Consider the following 20714-nt stretch of genomic DNA (forward strand, 5'->3'; position numbering starts at 1 on the left):
TCCTTATTAAGTGATCTTGTTCCCCCACTTCTGGCAGGTAGAGGTCTCTTGAAGTTCTCCAGAGAAAGTGTTTTGGCCTTTCTCAGTCACCTTGAATTCTCTATGTAATTGAAGATACTTTGCTTCTCTGACTACACATATTCCAGCTCCTTTTCTTAACCTCAGTGGATCTAAAGGATATGGGTCTGAAACCTTGTCGCTCAGTTTACGCAGTCTCATCCTAGGCTTGAGTTCCTTACAGTTGCTTTCCCCTGGATAAAATCTTTTGATCTTGGTTTCGGTATTAATGGTAAAGGTAACAGAATTAACATTGTAGTAAGTGTGTATTATGTGCCACAAACTGAGCTGAGCGGTTTATGTAGATTATTTTGTTCATGCAACCCTTCAAGGTAAGTACTGTTATTATGCCAAGTTTATACATGAATTGAGTAGTGGAGAGATTTAAGTAGTGGGTTAGCCAAAAAAATTCGTTCAGGTTTTAGAAAAAACCCGAACTAACTTTTTGACCAACCCAATATTTGCCTTAAGGGCCCCATAGCCAGTATTAGAACCTGAACCCAAGTCTTCTCACTCCAGAACATGCCTGGCGCTTGAGTTGCTCTGGCTCTTGTGTAAGGTCCATGGACTGTTGCGTGTCCTGGGCCCTGGGCTCATGTTTCTGTGTCACAGGGCTCTATGATGCCCCTGCAGGGTGGGAAACCTGGCTTGTTGAAGGAGACTGAGACTGGGAGGCCAAGAGGTTCCTGAAGAACCACACACCCTCTTGATAGCAAGATGGGCAGGCTACAGAAAACCACCCTAGCATCGGGTGGAGGTTGGGGCTGAGGTCAGTAAGCAGAAGTTGCCTCTGAGGGCTGCCATCTTTCCTTGTCTCTTAGCCGTTTGGAATCGCATCATCGAGCCTGTGGCAGCCATGAGGAAAGAGGCCGACATGCTGCGGCTCTTCCCCGAGTACCTGAAAGGCGAGGAGCTCTTCGGGCTGACGGTGCACGCTGTGCTGCGCATAGCTGAATCAGTAAGGAGGGGCTGGGGGCTGGGGGCCGGGGGCCAGGAGGGCCCTGGGAATGTTGGTCTTGCCCCAGAAGTGCTCGGGCTGAAGTGAGTGTTACCTGTGCCCACAGCTGCCTGGAGTGGAAAGCTGTCAAAATTATTTATTCCGCTATGGACGCCACCCCCTGATGGAGCTACCGCTCATGATCAACCCCACTGGCTGTGCTCGGTCAGAGCCTAAAATCCTCACACACTACAAACGGTGAGCTTGTGGGGCTGAACCAAGGGTTGTGGGTATGCGGTTGGTAGGGCCCTCTGGCTAATTATGAGTGTTTGGGGTTACAGATCAGAGTTCCCTTGGAGAGACTGGGGGTTCACTCTAGCCTCCTGACTAGAGAGTATACAGGTATCACTAGGGTATCCTTTTCCTCCCCCAGCCTCTCAGGTGCTTGGGGTTGACCTGCAGTCTAGGGACACTTCTCTTGGGTGTCCTGGGAATGGCCCTCGGGGAGGTTCTGGGTAGACGGTGGTGAGATCTTATGTATAAAGGACCCAGATGCCACCATCCTGTCCTGTGTTGCTTCCAGGGGGCCTGTGATTCTCCCCAACCTTAGACAGATGCCCCATGAGTGCTAGATTCACCTTCCTGTCCCCAGGCTGAGTTGGTGTCAAAAATAAATAATTAGGAATATAATAGAAAAAATAATAAAACCTTACATTTGTATAGCACTTTATACTTTTTTTTTCAAAGCGTTTTCACATCCATTATCTCATTTGATCCTCACAACAACCTTATGAGGTAGGTAGGGCAGGTGGTATTATCCCCATTTACAGCTGAGAAAACTGAGACCCAGAAAGGTTAAGTGACTAGACAAAGGTCACAGCTGGGACCAGAGCCTTACCTCTTGACTTGTGGTTCACTGTTCTTGCTGTTTACCACAGTAGCCTGACCTTGGTCCCTGGGTAGAGGGAGGCAGAATCCACAAGAGGAGGGCTTTCTTGAAGGTCTTCGGTTGCTCTTTGGGCTGTCGTAGAGCGTCAAACTCTACCCTCGCCAGCCCTGGTCCTTGATGCTCTACACCAGTGGTTTTCAAACTGTGTTTCAGAAAGCCCTGGAACACATAAGCTGAGTGGGCAGAACTTGGCCCTCTTCATGCATAACTCCCCCCTTCTCCATATTGGATTCAACCAGAAGAGTTGCGTTTCCATCTAGTTTATGTATTGGTATTCCTGTAATGTTTTGTTAAAGTAAAAAACAAGATTTCTGCTGTATGAAAAAGAGTCAGTTTGAAAACCACTGCTCTGGGATGGGCAAGAACTTGGCTGATGCCCTAGGGTGGTGAAAAGGCATCCTGCTAGGCAGCAGCCATTCCCCTGCACTGAGCCATCTGCACAGAGCCCACTGTTATGGCAGAGAAAGGGGACAGTCTAAAGAAAGGAAAAGATACCACCATTTGGCTGTGAATTCAGGGCCAGTTTTAATTCAAATCCAGCCCAATGTGGTAGACATGGCCCCCATTTGCAGAACTTCCATCATGAGCAGGAGATAGGACTCAGAGATTTCAACAAATCCGTGAGCTTAAATTCCAGGCCTGGGCTGCTTGGGGAAGACCTCCCAGAGGTCGTGAGCATGGCCTTGAGTCTGGTTTGGCAGGAGGGTGGTAGAAGGCGGGGAGATGGGAGAGCAGGCTCAGTGTAGGGGAATCAGTGCCCCTTCCCTCCCTTCACACCCCACCCCACCATCCTGGGCTCTCTCCGCCACACAGGGTGTTGGAAGGGTCCCTATAGCTAGTTGCTGCCTCGCCACAGCCAAGACTAAGATGCCTCTACTCCACTCGCAAGGCAGCACGTGCCCTCACTGGAGTGTTACACATCCCAGGGAGGAAGCGGGTGGTGTGTGCCTGGTCTGGGGTAGAGCTGTCTTGTCATGGACTGTGGACTGTATCACCTCCCAGGCCCCACACTCTGAACAGCACCAGCATGTCCAAGGCATATCAGAGCACCTTCACAGGCGAGACCAACACCCCGTACAGCAAGCAGTTTGTGCACTCCAAGTCATCTCAGTACCGGCGGCTCCGCACTGAGTGGAAGAACAATGTCTATCTGGCTCGCTCCCGTATCCAGGGCCTGGGTCTCTATGCAGCCAAGGACCTAGAAAAGCACACAATGGTCATTGAGTACATTGGCACCATCATTCGCAATGAGGTGGCCAACCGGCGGGAGAAAATCTATGAGGAGCAGGTATGGGCTGGCAGAGGGGCCATCATGGTACACTTAGCCAAGGGGCAAGGGGCAGGATTGGGGCCAGAGGAGCAGGTGGAAAGCTGCTGTGGGAAGGGGAGGGGAGAGGCAGGAGAAAGGAAGAGTTAAGAAATGAAGATGAGCTCACTGCCCAAGCCCACCACCTGACCCCACCACCACCACTGCTGCCCTTCTCTGATATTCTTGCCCCTTCTGCAACCTCTGCCTTTCTAGAATCGAGGCATCTACATGTTTCGAATAAACAACGAACATGTCATTGATGCTACGTTGACCGGAGGCCCCGCCAGGTGAGAGGGATGAGCAAGAAGGGATTTAGGAGTTCCCTCAGGGTGGCACTCTGGGGGTGGACCAACAAGGAACCAGCATCATCCAACCCAGTAGCTTGATATTTCTGCTTTTGTCCCACTGCCTAGGTACATTAACCATTCTTGTGCCCCTAACTGTGTGGCGGAAGTTGTGACATTTGACAAGGAGGACAAAATCATCATCATCTCCAGCCGGCGAATCCCCAAAGGAGAGGAGGTAAGAGGAAGCATCTCTCAGTGAGTGACAGAGGAGATCTCTCTTCTTCAGTCCCAAGGCCAGCGCCCTCCCCCACTTCCTCTGGTGGACTGGCCTTGATTGTGCCCTCTTCTCTTTCCAGCTGACATATGACTATCAGTTTGATTTTGAGGACGATCAGCACAAGATCCCCTGCCACTGTGGAGCCTGGAATTGTCGGAAGTGGATGAACTAAGAAGCTTTGAGGCTACCAGGCAGGGGAGCCCCCCCACCCCCAACCTCTTCCCTGAAAGGGATGAGGGGGAGGAGAGGTAGCAGCCAGAGCCAGGACCCAGGGCTGGGGCTGCCGGCTGACCGGAGCCCCTGGAGCAGGAGGCTGGGGCAGAGGGCCCTAGGCCAAGCCCACCCTGGGCACCAGGGACGACCCTCTTCCCCGCCACCGGCCCCCAGGCTGGCATCTCTGCCCCCAGCTCCAGGAGGGGCCAGACAGAAGCAGCCATTGGGCATCTCAGGTTTGAGGGGGATACGGGCCGGGAACTACCCAGAGCATCTGGGAGGCAGCAGGGAGGGGGGAGGAGGATGTGTGGCCGGGCCTCACAGCCCTGCTGCTCCCACCGACCTCTCTGGCCCAACTCAAGGCTGCAAAGAGACTTGACAAAGCTTGACAATCCCAAAGGCCGGGTCCCACACCTGGCCCTGCCTGCCGGGTCCTGCCCCCACCCTCACCCCCATCCCCTTCCCTCTCGATCTGTCTCTGTCTCCCTCTTCTCCTCTGTGTTTCTGTCTCTCTATGGGTTGTGTTTCCTTGTTTTCCACTCTGACAAATGCAACATGAATGGGAAAGAGGCGCCCAGCTGCCCAGGAGGGCAAGCCAGGCAAGCCGGGCAAGGAGACCCCGCACCCACACCTACCTCATTTAAGTGTTGGATTTTTTGCTGTTTTGAAATGTGAGACCCTCTCCAAGCCCCCTACTGCCCCAACCCTCTCCCCCACCTCACTGCCCTCTTCTGAGTGGGTGGAAGGGGGGTAGGAGGAAGAAGAAAAAACAACAACAAAAAATCCATCTTTGTTTTTAATTACGGGCATGGGATGGTGGTTGAGGCTAATGATGATGAAGATTGGGGATGACTGGCCCCTAGTTGCTCTAGGACTTCCTTCTCCATCTGGACATGGGGGCAGGAGGGGTGTGCTCAACTTAGGACCAGAGTATCTCCCTCCTGTTTTCCCAACCCCATCATGAGCCCATTTGCCCTCCAGCCCCTGGATGGGGTGGGTGGGTGGTAGGGTGAGGGCTATCCCTGAGTGGCATGCCCATACCCAGTGAGGCAGGGTGTGGCCCGGAGCTCCCACTTTCCCTCAGTCACCAAACTGCTGCTGGTCTGGTGAGAAGGGGTGGTGATGTGGGGGTGGGGGAGCTTAGTGTCAGCGCGGGGAGGGTGGGGGGTATTTATCTATTTATACATGGGATTGTACATAGTCTTGTGGGGCATGGGGGAGCCGGCTGGAGGTGAGAACCCTCCCCTCTCCCCCCACCCCCGGGGAGAGCAAATGTAAAACTACTAATTTTTGTGCTTTATATATTCTATATAAATATATCTATTTTCTTTTTACAAAACCAGTTTATAAATGGTAGGGGGGTGTGGGGCGGATACATGGAGCTCCCCTTGTGGGGGAGCCCCCTCCATTACCCAACCTACCGCCCTTTTCCTCACCCCCTCCTCCCCACCCCCTGGCTGTGACTGCTGTAAGGTGGGGGTATAGAGGCTGGGCAATTCCCACCCCCTTTTGTATAGTTGGACTATGTTATAACGCACAAAAGTGAGCTGGCCCCAGGGGGAGCCAGAGGGTAATGGGTTCCCCTGCCTCCCTTTCCTTCCCCTTTCTGCCCAAGCTTGTGCTGCAGTTGAACCTCTTCCTGGGGGTAGGGGTAGGTCAGGGGGTGGGTGAGGCCCCAGACCCCTCTCTGGTAGGGAGCCATGGGGATGAAGATGAAGCTTATATGCAGTTCTCTCCTAGGGGCTGTGGGCAAAGGGCATTTTGTAATTAATATTTTCAAGAATCAAATGTCTGGAGTGTGGGGGTGGGCTTGGTGGTGGTGTATGGGTGGGCCTGCTGGAGGGGGAGCACGGTCGCTGTTGTGATTTTAGGTTTGTTTTTGTTTGTTTTTGAATTTGGGGGGTTGCGGATTGATGGGGGTAGGGAAATTTTTTTTTTAAGCTGCTTCCTCAACTGTTTCAAGCTGCAAATGTTTAAGAGAATAACATCCCCCACCCCCACAGAAACCACTGTAATGAAATCACAGTGGGGAGACTGGGCTTCTGCCCCCAAAGCCATTGGATGTTCCTTTTCCAAGAGCAAAAGGTCTAGGTTACAGGGAAGGGGAGATTGGCTCCTGCGAGTCAGGCTCTGATTGGGGCTTGGGCCCTGGGATTGGGAAAAGGGGATGGGGCAGACTTTGTAAGCATATGCTAGGTATCTGATAGTCCTGTAGAATTTAGTGAAGAAACCTTATACAGTTTTTAATTTTTATATAAACTAACTCAGACCCAAGCTACAAGGTTGGAATTTTGGTTGTTGGTTTTTTTTTTTTTTTTTTTAAGTACCCCGCCTGTATAATTGCATCAGAATTCCCTCCCTCCCCCTCGCCCCCCATGTTTGTACTTTGGGTTGGTTTACACTTGCACATACTCAATTTTCAGTTTTTTCCCATTTATGGTCTTCTCCCCTCACCTCCAGGACCCTCCCCCTTTTTAAAAAATAAATCTCTGACAAGTGTGAATCCCGTGAAGACTTTATTTTGTGTTGTGTGTATCCTGTACAGCAAGGTTGGTCCTTCGTAACAACGGATGAAATGATTCCCTTTTTTAAAGCGCCCTCTCTCCCTCCACCCCCAGCGCCCCTGTCCTTGGCATGTTTTGTATCAGCGATCATTCTGAACTGTACATAATTTATGTTGCAAGAGGCAAAGGGCAAGTTTTGGATTTTGCTTCTTCCAAGTTTGTTTTTAAACGACAAATAAAAAAAAGAACATTTTAAATACAAGCGACTCCGTCCCGTCACCCTCGCCGTCGGTGGGATCAGTGAGGTCTGAGAGGACCCGGGGAGGGCGGTTTCTGAGGCCAGGACACACCGGAAGGGTGAGCTCCCCGCTTTCCACCCTTGGCTCGCGTAGGTTCTGACGTAGGCGGAAGTGCGTTGCGGTACCGGATGTGGGGCGGGGCCTCCTCCGCCCCCTTGCCCCGGGCCAGCTTCCTAAAGCGAAAGAACCCAGCCGGCGTCTCTCGCGATGGAGGCGGTGAGGAGCGCGGGAAGGTGGCGGGGGGGCAGGGGTGCTCTGTGGAGCCCGAGACCCCAGTCAGGGGGCTGGGGAACCGGGACCGGCGCTGGTGCCCAGTCAACGAGAGGCAGGGTGTCTGTCCTATACCGTGACCCTGCCCCTCCGCTCTTTCGCTGAGCGCATCTCAACGACTGGGCCGCGCCGGTGCCTGCCTTCGGTCCACGGTACTTTAAGCCCGAGCGGGCAATGACTCTGACACTCCCTGATCACTCCCTGGCGATCTCGGACCTCCTCCTCATTTAGCACCTCAAGCCCTTCAGAGGTTTGCCTGAGAGAGAAGGGTCTGAGCCAGCTTCCCTAGGTGAAGCAGGGGGTTCCGAGGGACCCCCGCTTGCAGGTAGCACCTGGCCCCCAGTTGTCCGAGTGTGAGCACCATAGAATCTTTGACAGGAGGGACGTCTGAAAGACTTTTATACTGCTTTGAGGTGTTCGGCGAGATAACAGCCTTAACAAGACTGAAAAGTGGGGTTTCCCTGAAGGAGGGACTCTTACAGTGTTCGAGGCCACTGTGTCCCTGATCTAGTTTAGGTCATGCCCTGCTCTGCGATTCTAAGCAGGTGTGTTGGCCTAGCTCCTTCTTGGGTAGCAGGCATTGACGGATTGTGGCAGGTCCCTGTCATCCTCCCAGAGTTGCTGCAGGTCCCCTACTCTCTGTTTGTACCTCTCCTCACTCTCAGGAGCCTTGGTCTGGCACTCTGGAACCCTTCCCTTTCTCTTCCTTCCTTCCATGTATTCTTTGTCAAACAGAGTAACTCTTCCTCTCCTGGTTTTTATCATCTCCTACTGTAGTTGTATGACGACTGCAGGTTCACCTTTCTCTGGATCAGTTACATGCCCAGAGTAATTCCCTTATTGTACTCTTTCTCTGCCTGCAGAGAGGTCATGTCCCTCAGGTTATAAAGAAGAAATCAAACCAAAGTAAAATGATTTCCAACTGGTCACCCAGGCAAGGGAGTAAGTTCTTATAGATTAGGAGAATTTTGAGCAAAAATAAAAGGTCTTATTCCATTAAATTCAAAATGACATTATTTTTTACTTATAAATTATTATGGCTTACAAAGCATTTTTATATGGATTTTCTAATTTAGCCGTCATATTTTATGTACTGGATTAGAAGTTTCTTGGAATAGAAATTGTTCTAAAAAGGAAAACAAAAAAGGGAGTACACTGGCAGTCCAGTGGTTAGGACTCGGCTTTTTCACTGCTAGAGCCTGGGTTCGATTGCTAGTGGGGGGATTAAGATACTACAGGCCATGTGGTGCAGCTGATAAATAAACAAAATGAAGAAAAAAGAAAAACCCCCGCTTTGAAAATGCTTAGCCTAACTGCAGTGGAGGCAAGGGCAAGTCAGTGACAGCTGTTATTTAAGGTAGACTGTAGTGAATGCTATCATTAAGATGCAAAAACAGGACTGTGGCAGCATAGGGGAGGGAGACATTACTGTCAGCCCACGAGAGGGCATTGCAGGTTGAGAGAACAGTGTGAGCAAGGCATAGAAACTGGGGTGCGTACGATTAATTAAGGGTCAGCCAGTGGCTGATGTTGCTGGAGCTTTGGATTTTGGTCATAGTTGGAGAAAAGACTGGGAAAGTAGGTTGAGGTCAGGTTGAAGATATTGCATACTACATTAAGTTTGAACTTTTAAGTTTGTAATAAGGGGACCCATGGAAGATTTGGGGCTTCCCAAGTGGTGCTAGTGGTAAAGAACTTGCCTACCTATACAGGAGACACAAGAGACACAGATTCAATCCTTGGTCAGAAAGATCCCCTGGAATAGTAATGACAACCACACCAGTATTCTTGCCTGGAAAATTCCATGGACAGAGGAGCCTAGCGGGCTACAGTCCATGGGGTTGCAAAGAGTCAGACATGACAGTGCGCGCACACACACACACACACACACACACACACACACACACACACAAGATTTATGAGCAAAGTAGTAAGTGTACTTTAAGAATATTCCTAATGACTTTCTGTAAATGGAGAAGCTACTTCAGAAAGTAATGAGTTCTTGGTTCCTGGAGTTGAAAGTCCCTTCCAAACCTGAGATGCCTGGGGAGAGAACTTAGTAACATCATGAAAGAGGAATTGAAGAGGAAATAAATTTCCTCTTCTCTTAAACTGTCAGGGATAACAGTTTAGAGAATGTTGCAGAAATGTGATGTAAGAGGCTATGTTAAAATTGTCAAAGTGGAAAGGAGCGAGATGGATTTGAGGCATTTATTTCTAACATAGCAGCTTAGTTGATAGATATTAAGGACAAGTTTAGGTCACTCCCTGCTCTATCATTCTCTGCAGGCATGTTGGGATAGCTCATTTTTGGAGAAATCAAGACCACAGTTCAGGCACCTGGGAAGAGAGCAATGCAAAAGCAGAGGTCGAACCACAGTTAAGAATAATAGGATTGGAGGGACAGATGCGGTTCTCTTGTATTGAAGCATTTGAGGAGTCTCTGACATCTATGGTGGTCCAGCAAACAACTGGAAAGGTGGATCAGGAGTTTGGAAGAAACTGTGAGTCTTGTAGCAGATATAGGGTGTGTCTCTGTGAATAATATTTTGTACTTATATAGTACAGCAGTCTCAAGTCCCCTGTGTTATTAAATGTAGAGAGAATAGACATAGTTTCCCTACTCCTGTATGGAGAAACAGGCAGAAAGAAAGTCATATTCAATTGTATCTGACTCTTATGTAGGTATCTATGTTTCTGTTTAGCTGTACGTTTCTTTTCTCTCTCTGTAATGTAATCTTAGATCTCTCTGTCCATATCAGTGTGAATCATTACCAGTTTGAGTGTTAAAAAGCAAAACACTTGAGAATTACATGCAAACCCACTTGCTAGGTGATGAGAGAGAGATACAAAGAAGTGTAAGATAGTTTCAGGCTTCCAGGAATTTACAGTCTGCTCAGATAGATAATGAACAAAATAACTGTAGCACAGTGAAGTAAGTAAGTATCATATGGTGGGTACAATAATTTCTACAGAAGTCACTGTTTCTGTTTCTTTGTATAGGTCTTTGTGAGACTGCTTTACTGCTAAACAGTCCTCTCTCCCACTTATAAATGATGAGGCTGTTGTTCCGATAGCTATGCCAAAATGCCAGGCCATGATGAAAGTCTTATGCAGCCCAGAGAGAAGAGGGAGATTAACCCCCTGCCCCCACCCTGGCCTATTAGAAGAGGGAAATTTAGAGCTCTCCAATCAACTTGACCCTGTTTACCAGCCAACCTCCCAGGTTCAAGCCAAGGCCTTTAAATTCATGTTACTACTGCAGCTGTGGAGGTGAAGTGTGACTTTAAGTTACTTTGGGAATATTACCCAAAAAGAGCAAATAGAGTCAAAACTATTGATTCCAGCAGACAAAAATGATCATGATCTCTCCTGGGTTCCTAGATAAGAATGAAATTTCCAAAAGTTCCCACTTGAGGGAGCCCCGAGATGCTCTGAAGTTTTCTCTGTATTCAGAGCACTTTCTAATCTCAGACTGTCATGAACAAGGAAACTTGGAAAACCAGCCCCCTGTGGGCTATAGCAGCCTTTGACTCACAAGGGTGCTGAGAGGACTCAGTTCCCTAGTTTCAGAACATTTATCCTTCCCATCTAAACCTCAGTCATTCAAATTTTGATCCTTGCTGACAGTCAGCTGCTGGGATCCTCCCCAGATGCGGCCCTCTCTCATGGTAAGGTGTATGTCAGTGACTCAGGTGCCTACATCTACACTTAGTGACTATTTGAAGGAAAGCAGTGTTGTCTCTCCAGTTTCCATATTTTTATAAACAGGTCTGTGAAAGTCTTGTGGGGCCAACTTTAAGCTCATATTTTCTAGGGTTAGCTTTTAAGTCCTAATGTTTCATTAGGCAATGTAGTATAAAAGCCATGAGCTTTGGAACCACACAGACCTGTATTCAGATCCCCATTTCACCCCTTGCCAGCCATGGGCAGGTTGCTTAATATTTCTTGAACCTCAATTTCCTAATCTGTGAAAATAAGGCTGATAATAGTATTCACCTCAGGGTTATTATAAAGATTAAATGAGACAATATTTCTGAAGGACCTTGTAGTGCTTTAAAGGAAGTCATTAGTTCACCAGCCCCTCCCCTAAAGTTGCCAGACTCAAATGGATGAAGCCTAAGATCAGCTGAATCTTTGTTTCTCTTGTCTTTCCAGGTCCCTTTTTCAGAGAGCTATCCAGCTGTGGAAAATGAGCATCTTCAAGGTAAGTTTACTGAGGAAAGGAAACTGGTATGAAAACAACAGCCTGATCCTAATTCGTACTCAGCAGTGCTTTTGAATTTTTCCCAGAGTCTTACCTGGGAAAATCAAGGTTGGGCCAGATAATGTGCCAAACCACATAAATCAGGAACAAGTGATTTTGCGAGATCACCTAAGAATAAATCTTGGGCAGGGTGAAGATGATTAATATCTTCAGTCATCAAACCACTTGAGAGAAACTTTTGAGGTACAGGGAGAACTTCCGTAGGCAACTCTGGGCTGGCTAACCATGTTTTAGAAGTCCCTGGTATGATCTGAGTAGCCCAAACAATGCCACTAGGATTTTATCATCCAGCTAAAGCCACTGAGTATTCACAAGAAATTATAGAAAGGACTTGAAAACCCTTAGAACTAATCCAGAAATAAGAGGCACTAAATCCTAAAATTCAGGGCACAGGAGAAAGGAATTCCAGCATCTGCCCAAATACCTGATTAGAGCAGGGTGGTCCAACCCTGGTCATCTGGAAAGAAGCAAAATTATAGGCATCTCTGGTAAAGGGTTTTGCCCAGGAAAACTTTTAATCTTTCTCAGACATGTTTATGGCATTAGGAATACATACTTTCTCAGAGGATTAAAATATGGGATGAGATTCTGGGATATATTATTAAAGGTCTGTGAGTTCTCCACAAGAATTTTTAAATGATCTATTTTTATGTCGTTAGTATCCAAAAAAGTTAATATAGTCATATTTTTAATTACCTGGATGATTCTTTATAATTGATGACTGCACCATGATGTCAGTGCTTATTTTGAGTTTCTGAGTGCATTTGCGTTAGCACCAACTGAGGCAGGGGTGAGAAACTCAAACTGTCTACATGGATCAAGTAGTGACATGGGTTGCATATGATTACAATAACCTGTGGTTCTTGTTGCATCTAAAAGGAAGCAGCGACTAGTTAATTGCTACTATTCAGGAATTCAAGACCTAGTTTTGTCAGATCTTCTGATTATGAAAAGAAACTGGGAATTTGGATTCTTATAAATCTCCAGAATTTTTAAATTGGGTAACTAAATTATTTAAATTAATTATTAGGTGAAAACCAAACCAAATATGTTTGCAGGCCTGTAGCCTGTAATATTACTTAACTATCATTGTAGCATGTCTTGAACTGGTGTCAAAAGACACGTTCTTGGGAGTCTGTGAGTTTTCAAATTTGAAGAACAATGGTGGCCTTCTAGTTAGAGATGGTGGGTTTAATACATGTATCTACTTTTGTTCCTTCACAAAAAGCCAGTAAAGCCACCATGAAGGAATTATTCTTGAAGGTACAAAAACCACCAGAATAGGGAGAACAAGCGAGGAGACAATAGCAATGAATTTTTGGAAGCTGGAAAGCAGACAGAAGAGTGGTAAATGACTTAGCATACCTGAGAAAACTCAACTGTAACTAGCAGAGGGGAAAGCCCAGAAGCCCCGAAGGTCTAAGAAGGAGTCACATCCCAAGACTTCCTACTCCACTAAGTGCAGCTGGAAAACTGCCCATCCTAACTTTGGCAGAGACTGGAGGTACAGAAAGGGGCTGAGGTACTGTGCTGAAAACACGAGTGTGAAGTGAACTATACTAGATGCTGAGACCCTAGTCCTTTCCCCCACTCAGTTTTCAGAATGCTGATAGAAAAGACTTCGTCCTCAAGCACAGAGTCAAATGAATAATCCTTTTCTTCAGAATTCCACTGAAGGAAAAACCTAAAAATATAAGTACTGACTGTTCCCCATCTAAATGGTTCACAGTTAACAAGGCTCATCTACACACATAGAGCTTCTAATCAGCTTTAAAGACTCCCTTCTTAAAATATGGTTTGAATCCTCCTTTAAACCAAGGATTACCAGACATCTAAAGAAAGCCTCTAATGTGAAAAGAGTAATCCAAACTGTCCACCCAAATGAAGAAGAAAAAAGGAAAAGACAAATAGGAAAAAAAGCAACAGTGGGAAAAGTCAATGTATAAAGAAGAAAACTTTAAAAACGAACATTAATACTTACTCAAATAAAGAACATATTTCCACCATGAAGCAAGTATAAGATGTAATTTTTTAAAGAAAAGGAATGTTCAGAAAAGAAAAAAGGAGCTCTTAGAAATTAAAAATATAACAGCAAAAATGTTAAACTAAGTAGGAGGTTTGGAAAATCAAGTTGAAGAAGTCTCTCATAAAGTTAGAATTAAAAATCAAAGTGAACTCACAGACATAGAAAATAAACTTATGGTTACCAAAGAAGAAAGGAGGAGGATAAATTAGGAGTATAGGATTAGCAGATACAAACTACTACATATATAGAAGAAACAACAAGGTCCTACTCTATTAGCACAAAGAACTGTATTTGGTATCTTTTAATAAACTATAATGAAAAAGGAAAAAAATGAAAAAAGAGGAAATAGAAAAAAGAAACAGTGGTTAGTGCCTCCTTATCCTTGGGGGATACATTACAAGACTCCCAGTGGATGCCTGAAACAACAGATAGTATTAAACTGTATATATAATGTTTTTTTCCTATATATCCTTACTTACATATATACATACCTATGAGTGTATGCATGCTAAGTTGCTTCAGTTGTGTCTGACTCTGTGCGACCATATGGACTATGTAGCCTGCCATACTTCTCTGTCCAAGGGATTCTCCAGGCAAGAATACTGAAGTGGATTCCCATGCCCTCCTCTGGGGGCTCTTCCCTACCCAAGGATCGAACCCACATCTTTTGTGTCTCCTTCATTGACAGGCGAGTTCTTTACCACTAGCACCACCTGGGAAGCCCTGTGCATACCTATGATAAAGTTTAATTTACAAATTAGGCACAGTAAGAGATAACAACAACAATAATAAAATAGAACAGTGATAACAGTATACTAAGAGTTATGTGAATGTGGTTGGTCAGTCTAATAAGAATAAGGTGTATGTGTGCTCATTCGTGTCTGACTCTTTGTGACCCCATGGACTATATATATAGCCTGCCAGGCTCCTCTGTCCATGGCATTTTCCAGGCAAGAATACTAGAGTGGGTTGCCACTAGAATACTAGTGGGTTCCTACTCTCAAGGATCTTCCCAACCCAGGGATCGAACCTGCGTTTCTCAGTCTGTCTACCTCTAAATGTCTTATTGTACAAACATAATACCTTTCACATCTTGACTAAGCACTTTTCACACACTGACCCTATAACTTTTGCAATTGAGTTGCAACAGCAAAACTAGCATGGTTTCCTGTTTCTTCTCAGTTTCACAGGTAGAAGTTTCATTTTTATCATAGATCTTAGCAACCTCAGCGTATGATTGTTTTTCTTTCCCTTATTAAGTTGAGAACTTTCACCTTTTCACTTATAGGAAGCATTCTAGGTTTTCGGACTCCCCCCCACCCCTCCCCGTGACTCAGTGGTAAAGAATCCATCTGCTGTGCAGGAAATGGGTTCAAGCCCTGGGTTGGACACGCAAAGAGTTGGACACGACTGAACGACTAGTCACACACATACACAGCACTACAGCTTCAATTTTAAATAAAATAAGAGTTTGTTATTGTTGTTTAGTTGCTAAAGTAGTGCCAGACTTTGCGATCCTATGGACTGTAGCCTGCCAGGCTCCTCTGTCCATGAGATTTCCCAGGCAAGAATACTAGAATGGAAAAAAAAAAACCCATTCTAGAATACTAGAATGGGTTACCATTTCCTTCGAAACTCGGAGTCTTAACCACTAGGCCCTCAGAAACATCCTCCAAAATAAGGGTTACTTGCCCACAAGCACAGCAATGACATCCATGACAGTCTGATCACTGAGGGCTACTAATGAGTAGTGGATGGGATATGCTGGACAAAGGGATGATTGCCTCCCAGGGCTGGAACTGAGCTGAATAGCAAGAGATTTCATCATGCTGCTCAGGATGCCACACAATTGAAAACTTATGAATTGCTTGTTTCTGGAATTTTCTATTTAATATTCAGACAAGGTTTGATTATGGGTAACTGAAACGGTGGAAAGTGAAACCTTGGATTAGGTCAGTGGGGCAGGGGGAACTACTGTGTTTTAAAAAGAACAAAAACAAACCTTAAGGGTCAGTTTTGGAAGTCCAAGTAATAGGAGTTACAGAAAGAGAAAAATGATAACACAGAGGGAAGGAAACAATCAAGGAAGTATTTTAAGAACATTTCCTAGAACTGAAGAACATTAGTTTTCACATTGAAAGAACTCGTTGAATATTCAGCACAACGGGTGAAATTCTCCCACCCAAAGCACAATCATCATAAAATTTCAGAACACGGAACAAAGAGAAGATCCTGAGTTTCCAGAGAGAAAATAACAAGACATATACAAAGAATCAGAAGGGCCTGGGACCCTAAACTCTCAACAACACCAGAAGCTTGGAAGCCAGTGAAGCAGTGCCCTCAATATTCTGCAGGAAAATAAAGTTCAACCTAGAATTCTGTAGCCAGACAAATTATAAGTCAAAGATGAGGGTAACATAGAGATATTTGTAGGGTGCAAGTTCTCAAAAAATTTACCTCCCATGCACCCTTTCTCAGGAAGCTACTGGAAAATGTGCTTCACCAAAACAAGGGAATAATCAAAAAAGAGGAAATGATGGATACAGGACACAAGAGTGCTAATACAGGAGAGACCTGAAAGGGGTCCCAGGATGGCAATGAAGGAAGATCTCAAGATGACAGAAGTGCACGGCAGGCCAACCAGCCCAGATTTGAGTAGGTCAGAAGGCTCCAGAGAGACTTCTTTGGGTAGTTAAATTGATAGACTATCCCATACTTCTGAACTTCTTGAAAGGAGACTTAAACAATTGGTAAAGAGTTTGGGGATTGAATTAGTTATACGTACTAAACATAGAGAACTAAGCAAACAAAAAGACAATTATTAACTCCAAGGAAAACAAAGTTGTGAAGGGAAAAAAAAAATCAGACTTTACTACTTGACGTAACTCAGAATAATGAATATTCAGTCAAATTATTTAAATACTGATGCAATTTAACTTCTGGGAGAATGGAGAGTTGGGAGGTACAGGTTTATAATGGGGTCCTGGTGGGAAATAGAATTGAAAATTTTCATCTTCCTCATATGATAATAGAGAATGCCTGTCATCTTCCTCGTATGATAATAATGCCTAAAAGTGAAAAAAAAAGGTAGCAATATAAGCATATTATTTGTAGACATAGAAATAGGTACCAAAATAATCAGCTAAAAGAGGTTTCATCTTTGGGGAGGGGTGGAGGGAGGTGGGTGCTAGGAACTGCAGTTTTTCTTAACAAAATTATAGAACTATTTGACTGTCTAAACTGTGTACCTATATAACTTTGATTAAAAAAATTAAAAATAAAAAACAACTGATTTAAGAGCATGAACTTTGGAATCCTGTAGATCTATGGTTGAGCCTTTCTTGTTACTAATGATATGACGTTGAGCAGTTTTTGTTTTATGGCTTTCTGTCTGTTTTCTCAGCTGAAAAGTGACAATATTTATTTGCCTTACAGATTAAATGACATAATATTTTTAGATATACAAGCATACTATGTAGCACATTTGGGCTGTTATTTTGGGGGTTGCTGCTCCAGCAGAGCAAGCAGTTAAAATCAGAGGAATGGAAAGGTAAACACAGCCATTTGTCTGGAGTAGGTGGGGTGATTTCTGATTCACAGGGTCATCCCAAGATGGACTCTCAGGTTGTTTGGGGCCAGGTCAGTTGAGCACTGGGCTCTAACTTATTGCTGTTCTAAAATGGCCCACCTTGGACCATGACTTCCTCATCTGTGAATCTTAACAAGAATTTTAAGAAGTTTATTTCTTGGATTTTAAGAAGCTTAATTACATTTTAATTGAGAAAGAGAACAGTTGAAAATGTGCATATAAATATATGAGAAGGAAAATGAGTTCAAGGTGAGGGGAAAAAAAAAAAACTTTTAGACTAGAACAGGTTAATGAAAGTTTTATAGACTTTCTGTTTTAGTCAGCCATCTTATGCTTAAGGAGCCAATAGATAACAGGTCTACCTGGGGGTGAAGTTGGATGAAATGGTTTCTAAGGAGTTTATCCAGGTTTTGTGGGAACAATAGGAACAAAATGGAATATCTGTTCCTGTTGTCCTTTATAATGGGGCCTTATAAAATCATGCCGTAAAAAAAAAAAAAAAAATCATGCCGTAAATATCTGAGCAACTACAAAACTTCTATTTTCTGCCTCTTTTGATTGTGAGTTGTTGCATGGGAGGAAGCTACTAACTATCCCACCCTATGCAGAGACTCCGGAATCCAACAATAGTGTGTATACTTCCTTCATGAAGTCTCATCGCTGCTATGACCTGATTCCCACAAGCTCAAAACTGGTTGTATTTGATACTTCCCTTCAGGTGGGTGAAATCCTCTTTTCCCTTCCCCCTTCCTCTGAGCCTCTGGTTCAATACCTCTCATCCTACCTCATCCCAAGGGTGATACACTTGTCCTTCTATGTGATTAGGCTCCCATTTTCCCCAGCATACCCAACCCCTGTTCTTTTCCAGCCCTGCCTCCTGTGAATTTTCCTTTGTGGTTATTACTCTTTCACTACAGGTGAAGAAAGCTTTCTTTGCTTTGGTGACTAATGGTGTCCGGGCTGCCCCTTTGTGGGATAGTAAGAAGCAGAGTTTTGTGGGTAAGCAGTTTTTGGAACACTGTTTTATTGGCATCTTGTACTGGGCAGGGAGAGAAGCTTTTGAGCAGTGCTGAGGGCTGTTATCTTGGCCTCTAGGCATGCTGACCATCACTGATTTCATCAATATCCTGCACCGCTACTATAAATCAGCCTTGGTAAGGCTCCTGAGCCCATGACCAAAACCACTTTCCCTGCCCAGAGTCCCTCACTCTCATTTCCTTTCTTCCAAGCAAACTATAAGGGGTTAATAAAGCAGAGAGATCAAGTCTCAAGTTCTGTTGCCTCTGCTTTCAGGTGCAGATCTATGAGCTGGAAGAACACAAGATAGAAACTTGGAGAGGTATGTGGAGAACTGAGGGTTGTAAAAGGATAAAGGGATGGAGAATTTCCTGGGAAACAGTTTTTCATGGTAATATTTTGTGAACCTCCATTTTCCCTTCAGAGGTGTACCTACAGGACTCCTTTAAACCACTTGTCTGCATTTCTCCTAATGCCAGGTGAGTTCCACCTACTCATTCATCTGGAAGGGGAAAGAACCTTGCCATCAGCATAGCTAAGGCCCTAGATACCCAAAGAGCCAGGAACAGAGGAGAAAAAAGACACTCCTCCCAAACACACACCCATGCACACACACGCACGCACATTCTTTAGGTCTGGTCTGAACCCACTGCTCCTCTTCCTCCACCACCTGTTTTCCCTGTTTGTAAACACACTCTAAAGAGCTACTTCAGCACCCTCAGGCCCACCACTGTGGAACTTATCATTAACCACTGCCTTCCCACAGCTTGTTTGATGCTGTCTCTTCATTAATTCGAAACAAGATCCACAGGCTGCCAGTTATTGACCCGGAATCGGGCAACACCTTGTACATCCTCACCCACAAGCGCATCCTCAAGTTCCTCAAGTTATTTGTAAGTTCTCCTCAGCCCAGTTTTTACTTCTTATATACTGGTTGGAGGAGTATCCAAGGGTAGTTTGAGGGGCCTTGAAAAAAAATCAAGGTGATGGTTATTTCCTCAGATCACCGAGTTCCCCAAGCCAGAGTTCATGTCTAAGTCTCTGGAAGAGCTACAGATTGGCACCTATGCCAACATTGCTATGGTCCGCACCACCACCCCTGTGTACGTGGCTCTGGGCATCTTTGTACAGCACCGAGTCTCAGCCCTGCCAGTGGTGGATGAGAAAGGTGAGGGATTGGGCACAGGGAGAGGAGGGCTCCAGGGAAGCTGTGGGGAAATCTGCTGTCCCCTCAGCTCAGCCTGGAAGGTGGTTCTGTAGGCAGGGGGAGCCTTGGATGCCAGATCCTCCTTGCTGAGCTGCCTCTGTCCCCCTAGGGCGTGTGGTGGACATCTACTCCAAGTTTGATGTTATCGTGAGTGATTGTGGGGGGGGGTGTTGGGAGGTAGGGAAAGGGGTGGGGTATTGAATGTGGAGAGGGAGAAGAGTCTCTTCTGGGACCTAAGGGTTTTAGAAGCTTCCAAGCTTTCAAATTCTGTTTGAAAAGGAATTGAATGAGCTGGGCGTGGCTTGTGGGCATGGCTGACACACACTTTAAATCACTCTGTGAGGTGGGGTGGGCTTAGGGTTTGGGGGCTGGCTCCCTTGCTTCCCTGCATGAATCTTCCTCTCTCTCCCCAGAACCTGGCAGCAGAAAAGACCTACAACAACCTAGATGTGTCGGTGACCAAAGCCCTGCAACATCGATCACATTATTTTGAGGGTGTTCTCAAGTGCTACCTGCATGAGACTCTGGAAACCATCATCAACAGGCTGGTAGAAGCAGAGGTAGGAGGGCCAGCAACCCAAAAGGAGCTGGGGGGAGCAGCTCTGGTTTGGTATGGAGGGTGGAGACTGAAGGGCTCACCTTAACTGAGGGTGGCACTAAACGTCCCTTTCTCCCTCATGGCTCTATGCAGGTTCACCGACTTGTAGTGGTGGATGAGAGTGATGTGGTCAAGGGGATTGTATCCCTGTCTGACATCTTGCAGGCGCTGGTGCTCACAGGCGGAGAGAAGCCCTGAGCCTGGGGAAGGGGTCGTGCAGCACCAGGGCATATGCCCTACTCACTGCCTGCCCAAAGCTCTGGGAACCACAGATGAGATCCTTAGAGAATTGTGACTCTGTTCCCTGCCCAGGAACCCCCTAGCCTTCTACATGGGAGGAGGGATCGTGTAGGGGAGGAAGGAAAATGGATTTTTAGCTCTCCTTATCCTCACCCTTGAGGAAAACTTTCAGCCTAGCCCATCCTAGCCCCTTTCCTTTTAGACATAGCCCCCTTTCTGGGTGACCTATGGACTCTGTGCTCCTCAGGCAAATCCTGATCTCTAAGAGATCCTCAGACCTCACCCAGCCTTTGCCTCTGTCCCTGACTCCACCCTAAGATAATAGGCACAACAGAACTCTGCATAAAGATGTTTTTATTCATCATGTTTCATGCTGTATGGAGGAGGCTGAGTCCATGTAGTGGCATTTCTTCCTCTAATGGGAGTGGGGAGGATCCTGGGGAGGAGGGCCCTTGGCTTCCTGTGCTGTATGCATATGAAAGGAGATGAGAGTTGCAGGGAGGGGGAGGGCAGAGTGGTTAGCTGAGGTTATTGCTTTTTCTGGCAAACCTAATTAAAATGACAGGAGCCTCTTCATGGTATTTCAGTGTTTGATTTTTGTAGTTGATAGACACTGCTGCTCCAGCGTTTCTACTTCATGTGGCTTCTTCAACTCATCATTAAGAACA

General features: G+C 45.8%; 2 protein-coding genes across 8 annotated transcripts in view; both read left to right on the forward strand.

The window, feature by feature from the left end:
* The window catches only part of KMT2D (lysine methyltransferase 2D), a 39713-nt gene extending 33181 nt beyond the window's left edge, over window positions 1–6532 (forward strand). For 5 of the 7 annotated variants that reach the window (XM_065934502.1, XM_065934507.1, XM_065934505.1 and 2 more), the window contains exons 50-56: window positions 879–1015; window positions 1122–1252; window positions 1742–1789; window positions 2946–3231; window positions 3466–3539; window positions 3666–3774; window positions 3896–6532. In XM_065934502.1, coding sequence (XP_065790574.1) covers window positions 879–1015; window positions 1122–1252; window positions 1742–1789; window positions 2946–3231; window positions 3466–3539; window positions 3666–3774; window positions 3896–3988 — 878 coding nt within the window. In that variant the 3' untranslated portion in view covers window positions 3989–6532. The remainder of the gene's footprint in view (window positions 1–878; window positions 1016–1121; window positions 1253–1741; window positions 1790–2945; window positions 3232–3465; window positions 3540–3665; window positions 3775–3895) is intronic. The other 2 variants (XM_065934506.1, XM_065934508.1) reach the window with 1 other exon arrangement.
* Window positions 6533–6957: 425 nt separating this feature from the next.
* PRKAG1 (protein kinase AMP-activated non-catalytic subunit gamma 1) lies at window positions 6958–20627 on the forward strand. The gene is made up of 12 exons (XM_065934509.1): window positions 6958–7048; window positions 11261–11309; window positions 17593–17702; window positions 17902–17983; window positions 18080–18138; window positions 18278–18323; window positions 18426–18480; window positions 18768–18894; window positions 19004–19169; window positions 19318–19355; window positions 19622–19768; window positions 19900–20627. The coding sequence occupies exons 1-12, from the start codon at window positions 7040–7042 to the stop codon at window positions 20002–20004; spliced, it is 993 nt and encodes a 330-aa protein (XP_065790581.1). The 5' UTR covers window positions 6958–7039; the 3' UTR covers window positions 20005–20627.
* Window positions 20628–20714: the final 87 nt, after the last annotated feature.

This window comes from Muntiacus reevesi, chromosome 4 (genome assembly GCF_963930625.1).
Source record: "Muntiacus reevesi chromosome 4, mMunRee1.1, whole genome shotgun sequence".
In the NCBI taxonomy this organism is placed as follows: Eukaryota; Metazoa; Chordata; class Mammalia; order Artiodactyla; family Cervidae; genus Muntiacus; species Muntiacus reevesi.

What these genes read in the sequence shown, in the direction of transcription:
- PRKAG1 (XM_065934509.1), top strand. An exon ending in GCTACTATAAATCAGCCTTG is followed by an intron (nt 18,139 to 18,277) that starts GTAAGGCTCCTG and finishes CTCTGCTTTCAG; the next exon opens with GTGCAGATCTATGAGCTGGA. An exon ending in ACAGGCTGGTAGAAGCAGAG is followed by an intron (nt 19,769 to 19,899) that starts GTAGGAGGGCCA and finishes GGCTCTATGCAG; the next exon opens with GTTCACCGACTTGTAGTGGT.